Raw genomic sequence first — 7686 nt, 5'->3', positions numbered from 1 at the left:
GGGGGGGGGGGGGGCTCCAAGCTGCACATCACACTGTGGAACCGCCCAGTCACCCCCTTTCCCCCCCCGCCCCTGGAGCAACAAGAACCCCCAGACCGAGCCAGACCCCCCCAGCCAAGCGCCCCACGTGCTCCCCAGGGGCGCTGCCACCCCCAAGTTGCAGCTGATCGGGGCCCTTTGGGGCCCCCCCCCCACCCACGCGGGCTCTACCCTGAGCTCGCAGCGGTTCCACGCAGGACGAGTAGCCCCAGAGCCAGCAGCGAGGCGGCGACCCCTGCCCGTGCCCGTGCCATGCTCGCTTCCCCCGGGGGCGCCTGTCCGTCTCGCGTGGGGTCCCAGGCTGCAGCCCGCCCCGGTACGCTTTAATCCCGGTCTGATTGCAAACGCATGTGGGGCTGGAGTCATGGCCTTTCACTGGGCTGCCGAGGGGAGGGGTTTAAAGTGGGGTGATTTTCAAACCGCTCCACATCACAGGCGGGGGAGGAGCTGGGAACGCACGATGTGACATAGGCGGCTTAACCCTTTCCACACACACCCCCACACACACACACCCTCAGCCTGGCCTTGGGGCAGGTGCTGTGCGCCTCCCTCCCCGGCCACACAAGGGTGGGGACCGTGTTTTCCCCTGGCTGGGGCATTTACTAACACAAGCCCTGGTAATGGCCTGTCTTGATGGCCCCCGAACCAGCCCCCGGGTCTCAGCTGATCCCCCCTAGTCCAATAGCTACAAATCAAGGAGTGAATTTGCAATGTTGGTGTCTTACTCCTGCTAGCAAAGTGCTTTGGTTTCCCCAGCGGCCCAGCGCTGTAGGAATACAGCCGAGCCCTAAGACTGATTTAGGAATAAGGGGGGTGGCACAAACTCAATAAAAGAGCCTTCAATTCAGAGGCTCACACTAGGTCAGGGGTAGGCAACCTATGGCACGGGTGCCGAAGGCGGCACGCGAGCTGATTTGCAGTGGCACTCACACTGCCCGGGTCCTGGCCACCGGGTTCTGCGTTTTAATTTAGCTTTAAATGAAGCTTCTTAAACATTTTAAAAACCTTATTTACTTTACACACAATAGTTGAGTTCTATATTATAGGCTTATAGAAAGAGACCTTCTAAAAAGGTTACAATGTATGACTGGCACGCGACACCTTAAATCGGCGTGAATAGATGAAGACCCAGCACCCCAATTCTGAAAGGCTGCTGCCCCCTGCGCTAGGTAATCCCAGCCCAGCCCCACCTAGTCCGACCGTGTGAGGGGCCAGTCAGGAACCCCAGGGGGGTTGCATTCCCTACCCTCTGCTTGTAATCCAGGGCTGTGGTTGCTTTCTCGATGTGCTAAGAGCATGAAGTAAAACTGAGTAATTCTCCTGCCTCTGCTGAAATCTAGATAATGCCATGCTAGAAATCCAGGGCCTGGCCTGGGGCCTTGATGCTCGCTCTTCTAGGGGGAGGCAGCCGGCACGGAGATATTCCCAAAGAAACACCAGGCCCGATTCTCTCGGCACGTCCAGCCGCGTAGATCCGTCGTAACTCCCCCAAAGTCAGTGGACTTACACTGATGTAAAAACTGGAGTAAGAGAGACCCAGGCCCAGTGATTCTGTGGGGGACGCTGCGGCAGGCACATGCCCCCCGGCTTTTCAGAGCCATTCCCCACCCACTGCGGGGAAGCTGAGATCTAGAGCTTTTTCTGGGGGTGCAGGAACCCGGGTTTGCACCAATCCCCTCGGTTCTCATCATTTTACCTTGGCTTAAAGGTCCCCTGAGCGGCCTCAGGCTGTAAACTTTCAGTGGTGGGTTCTAGGAGTTACAGTTTCCAGCCAAGGTGGGGCTGGGCAAGAATCTAACGCTCATGGAGCGTCGCTGCGGGTTACAAGACAGCGGCGGTTCCCTGGGGCACACAGGGAATCCCGGCCTGTCTTTCTGAGTTTGTTAAAGTGCTTTGGGATCCGTGGGAAGGAAAGGGATTGTAGAAATGTCCGACATTTACTATTCACAGAGGGAGGTGCGATAGTGACTGAGGCCGATGTGAAGCACTCGAGCTGTAGCAAGAAGCATAAACATATTGAAATGTTCTTTGATCTCTCTCCCTCTTTTCAAATCATTCACTGTTATATTTTGTGACTGCGATTTCCTGATGCACCGTTACTTTCATTCTCTCTCTCGATTCCTCGGGGGCTGGTGACTGGCAGTTCTACACGGGATTTTACACTGTGACACTATTTCTTTAGGGGTTGCTGTTTTGCTTTGACTCTCATTTTCTTACGTTTTGTCCAGTTTTTTCCCCGTCCCTGTCTCCAAGTTTCAGTTCAATGCAGGGCCTTTTCTTTCTTCGGCCCCTGACACTGTCTGCCTCTTTGGGTGCTGGAGTCAAATTCTGGCAGAAAACAGCTGGCTGTACGGAGTCCACGGTGAGAATTAGCGCCTCACTGGGTTATTTTAATTGTTTTAAAAGGACCTTGCCTCACTTGCCGCATGCCGAAGGCCATTCCCATGGGAACAAACGCAGCCAGGAGTATGCAGCGGTTTGCAGGAGAGCTGATAACTAGGACTAGATGAAATCACTTCCACCAACCTTTTATTTGGCAAAAAATGCAGCTTCAGCGACACCAAAACGTTTTCCAACTATGCGTCGGTTTTGCTGAAATTTTTGTTTTGGAAAAAAAGTTTTCAAATTTCAGAAAACGCGAAATGCGGTCTGGCTATTTTCATAATGAAACATCCGGACGTTTCAGGCTGAAATGAGTCTTACTTTCAAGCTGTCCTTTTCTGAGGTTTAGTTTTTAATCCAAAAACATTTTAAAATGCTCAGAATCGAAACGTTGATTTTGTCCAAAACGAAATGTCGTTTGGCCCAGAACAGTTTCTCTTTTGACTTCTCCAAATTGCCAACACACCGAGAAATCCAGTTTTCACTCACTCCTACTAATGACATTCTTTGGCTGCCACGTGAGAGCCATGAGGGCCTAGGAGCTGAGAACTACCACAGTGCCAGACAGTGCAGAGGAACTGAGGTAATACAAGAGCGGATTTCAAAACCCACGGGGCTAGAGGCTAGGGAGCTGGCGTAGATTCAGAAGGCCTGGATTCAAGTCCGTCCTCTGCTACAGACTTCCTGAGAGAGCTTGAGCTAGTAGCTTAATTTCTCTGTGCCTCAATTCTACTGAGATCACCACATCCACGCGAGAGGCGATGCAGGTATAATGAATAGGGACCATCTTTTTTGTTCTAGGTTTGTACAGAACCCAGCACAGTGGGGTCCTGCTCCATGACTGGGGCTCTTTGGTGCAACCATAATATGCCTAATAAATCAATAAAATTATACTAGAGGAGTCAAAAGAAAAATCCCACCGCTGGCTGCAATAGTTGTACTGGTACAAACTCGTGCGCAGAGCAGGCCTCGAGGTCAGTGATGCAGAAAGAGGCACTGCGAGAAGGCAGGGACAAGCCCACGGGAAGGGAGAGAGAGACTGAGAATGCAAGGGGTAGGGAAACAGAGCGACACTGGCTAGATTTCTCCATTGCCCTGCACCTTCTCCAGTCATATAGGCCGCGGGTCAGCAAAGTACTTCAGCACCCACTAAGCAGCGGGTTTCGCCGAAGAAGGGCGGTCCTCCCCAGCACACAGCGAGGGCAGAGCGCTCTCTCATTCTGTCAGCCCCCGGGGGATTTGGTGGGGGTGGCTGGTGAGACGAGACCAAATCAACCTGCGTGTTAGCCTATCGCCAACGTCCAGCACCTGGTTCCGAGGTGCACGCCGGCTCTGCTGCGCCAGCCGTTGTAGTTATACAATATTTCTGTTGCTAGCACTTCCCTTTGGCCCAAGTGGTTAAGCACTGCCAGGCTTGTTTCCATGTGGAGGAAAAACTGATGCTACGAGTCAGGTAGTTCTTTGGTGCACTCCTGTTTATTTACACGGAATGCACAAAGTCCTGACTCCATATGCACACAAAGTCCTGTTTCCTTGATCACAGTAGAAACAAACAAACGACAGCAGGCAGTTTCCTGGCTCGCTATTTCCAAGCCTGCCTCTAGCCAGTCCTGTGTCCCAAGGAGCTCTGTCCCTCCGCCCTGTCTCAGGGACGTGCTCACAACTGCTTTTCTCGCTGCCTGCTGGCTTTCTCCCTCAGGCACACAGCTTGCCAAGCAACTCCCCCTTTCTCCTACCCCCTGTGTTTGCAATCAGTCCCTTGGGAAACCCCTCAGCCCACATGGTTTAATTCCACTCAGGCTTTGGCATGCAACCAATTGCCTTGGCCGTTGGCTTCTATTGGCTCCAGATATCACTACACAAAGGGGCTTAAGTGCTCCTCCCCTTTAGCCTTAGAGAAGGGTGGTTAGCACCTCTGTCTTTATACCAGCTCTGTAATTGACCCATGCTTGATGACAGCCATTTACCCTTCCCATATTCTACTGCTGATGAAAGTGAGAATCACCTGGCACTGATGTCAGGTATTTCTCCCAGATGCGCTTTTCCGGATAACACGGCCCTTGGCTGTCGCAACCTCAGAGCTAATCATGGCTTCCACTCCTCCTCAGCTAAGACTCCCAACTGAGCAATATTCCTGGCCTTCGATGGGAGCAAAAACCCAGAGAAACTGGTTCAAGAGGGATCACACCATACAGGGCGCGGCCCCTGAAAGCAGCCAGTCGCCCCACTGCAAGAGACTGGGTGAGGGAACATGGCAGATCTTATCCCCACAGGAAAAAAGAGCAGCACTGCAGGTTGTGATCACATCTTGCATCCCTTCTTGCGGTCCCGTCTCCAGCAAGCGAACGCGGCAGCTTTCCACAGCCGTGTGCAAAGGACTCCGGCCTGATTTCATATAAGGGCCGCGTTCGCGGGACCACGGATAACGGGACACGGGGCAGGGTGTGATGTGCAGGGGAAGCAGCCCAAACTAGAGCTGTCAAATCCAGCTAAAAGATGCACTACAATTCTCACCCTTGTCTTTTAAATCAAAACCTGGACGCTAGGAGCTAAACGATCCTGAGAGTTCGATTGTGTTTGGTTTTGAGGGAAAGTAGGGGCCAAAGTTACCTCTATTTTTTTGCCACTGATCTGTCCCAGAAATGCTCCCTTGAAGTTTTCCAGTGATAGCGTGAAAATATTTTATCTGGACAGAAATTGACCAGACTGTGACAGACTCCAAAGTCACTTAGCAAAATCGTGGAAGGAAAAGGACGTTATTTGAAGACAACCCCTTTGATCAGCCCCCTTGGGAACATCACATGGCCACACATGACATGCATGCAACATTGCAGCTGGCACCACTAACAGGACCAAGAAATTGCCCAGAGGAAAACGGCCCATTTGGGATCTGTCTGTTCAGTAACAGTGGCTCTGCTGGCGGGTGGGAAGATGAGTGTTATTTACTCTTTGGTACATTAGCGCATACAGGTGCCAACCAACCTCGTCAAATGTAAACAGACAAAGAATTTTGTTATCCCCAGCTGGAGAGGCGGGGCCCTTAATTCTGCACCGTCTAAACTTGAAACCCTCGCCTACACTCAGAAGCGAGGTTGACATTGTAAATTCACCCCCGAGCACTGGAGCTGTCCTGACCATGGGGTAGACACCGCTAGATTGACGGAAAACCCCCTTCCATTGCTAGAGGAAGAAGCTACAATACGATGCTACAGCAGCATCGTGCCAGAGCTTAGATGGGGCCTCGATGTTCTAAGAAACCTAAAATCCTCTTGGGGTTGAATGATCTTTGACAAATCCATTTTAGGGTGTCAGCTAGTAACAGCCCGAAGAGTTGACTGAGCCCTAGGGGTCTAGCACTCCAGCTGGTCACTAAGGGAGCTGGTGGGCTATGAAGGCACTGGTCCATATTAATAAAAAGCCCTAGTTTTTAATCTAGCACTTTTCATCAGTAGATTTCAAAAGGCCCAGCTCCAAAAATTTATTTTGGCACCTAAATCCCATTGGGCACCTAAATCCCTTTGTCAATCCAGCCCAAAGTGCTTTACTGAGGTCAGTATCATTATCCCCATTTTATAAATGGGGAAACTGAGGCACAGCGCAGCAATGCAGAGCCAGCCTCCCACCCCCAAGAGGTTCACCATAAGCCACTGTGATTTGGGGACTCCATCTGAGGTGAGTGAAACCGGTGATTCTGAATCAATGTTAAGACACCGCCTTTGAGGGTTTAATGGGGATTTCTTTTTCAGTTGCATTACAGCAACTGCCAGAGGGCCCGATCACGCAACAGGGCCTCATTGGGCAAGGCGTTGTGCAAACAGAATGACAATCCCTGTCCCGAACAGCTTGCTATCCTGACTAACAACCCAACCCAAGATGTAGGAGACACAGACAGGCTGGAGGAGGAGGAGACGTGCATCATACAAGCATGGCTGGGGGGTTTAATAGCCTCATTGGGGGTGTGTTTCACGGTACACACACAGATAAATTAGAACCAAACATCAAACAGTCTTGCTGGGAGGTTGCAACGTAACACGCCTTGATCGCTTAGATTCTAGACCGAGCATGCCCAGTAACCAGAGAGAGAGAAAGCAGGCTGCTCCCAATGGCACTGAAGCCTGTCTGATCTACTCTACAAAAAGTTAGGTCAACGTAAGCTGCTTTGCGTCGACCGAGCTGGGCTCGCATCTGCACTTAGATTTGTTTGCCACCAGTGCCAGCGCAGGAACACGACCTCCCCGAGCACCACTGGGCCGTGGCCGACACACTGAGATTGACGCCGTACGAGCGTAGACGCTGCATGACCTATGGCAACCTTAACAGTCCTCCAGCAGCTGTCCCACAATGCCCGACACTGAACGCTCTGGCCACAGTCTTGAACTCCACTGCCCAGGGGTCACAGAGCGCGGGAGCAAGCGGGGGCTGTGCACTGCAGCAGGTCCAGGGTGACCAGATATCCCGATTTTATAGGAACAGTCTTGATTTTGTTTTTTTTCCTTACATAGGCACCTATTACCCCCCACACCCTATCCTGATTTTTTACACTTGCTATCTGGTCACCCTAAGCAGGTCAGCGAGTGGCCAGAAAAGGAGAGCAGAGGGAGTTGCACCAGGACATAACGGGGCTTCTCCGGCAGCAAACACAGATGCTGCAGACTCTTGTGGACAATCTAAGTGGCATCAGGGGCTGCATCCCTGCCCCTCCGGCCCCGGGGAGGGTCAGGACAGTCCCGGCTTCGCACACACTGCTGCAGGTGTGGCCAAAAGAGTGAAATGGACAGGAATGTTCTTTCCCCTGGTGAAGTGTTGTTCTGTTCGTTGATTTCAGAGTTTTTATGGGAGTGGTTTTTCTTTGCACATCCTTTCTGTGTCTGCCTGTGGTTTGCAAAACAAATCTATTTTGGGGAGCGTCATATATCTTTGTTATTACACAACATCCTAGGGCTGTCGAAAGCGCCCACTACTCATGTACAGAGCAACAGAATTCAGGGGATCGGTGACAAACAGTAATAATTATAAAGATACAGCAAACGCCACAAAATGAATAGGTGCATTAACAGTGTTGTTATCAAATATCATAATGCCTCTCTGTAAATCCCTGGTACGCCCACATCTTGGACGTTGCATGCAGATGCAGATCTGGTTGCCCCCTCACAAAAAAAGAGATATTAAAATTGGAAAAAGTATAGAGAAGGCCAACAAAAGTAATTGGGGGGATAGAACAGCTTCTGAATGAGGAGAAATTAAAAAGCCGCAATTATCCCCAAT

The 7686-nt window shown here is 51.3% G+C and overlaps 1 protein-coding gene across 2 annotated transcripts in view; it reads right to left on the bottom strand.

Moving 5' to 3' along the window:
• LDLR (low density lipoprotein receptor) overlaps positions 1 to 421 on the bottom strand; it is a 28430-nt gene extending 28009 nt beyond the window's left edge. For both annotated transcript variants that reach the window (XM_034792293.1, XM_034792294.1), the window contains exon 1: positions 212 to 421. In XM_034792293.1, the coding sequence (XP_034648184.1) occupies positions 212 to 293 (82 nt within the window). In that variant the 5' untranslated portion in view covers positions 294 to 421. The remainder of the gene's footprint in view (positions 1 to 211) is intronic.
• Positions 422 to 7686: the final 7265 nt, after the last annotated feature.

Source organism: Trachemys scripta, chromosome 16 (genome assembly GCF_013100865.1).
Source record: "Trachemys scripta elegans isolate TJP31775 chromosome 16, CAS_Tse_1.0, whole genome shotgun sequence".
Classification (NCBI taxonomy): Eukaryota; Metazoa; Chordata; order Testudines; family Emydidae; genus Trachemys; species Trachemys scripta.
This window is presented reverse-complemented; position numbering and strand designations above follow the sequence as displayed.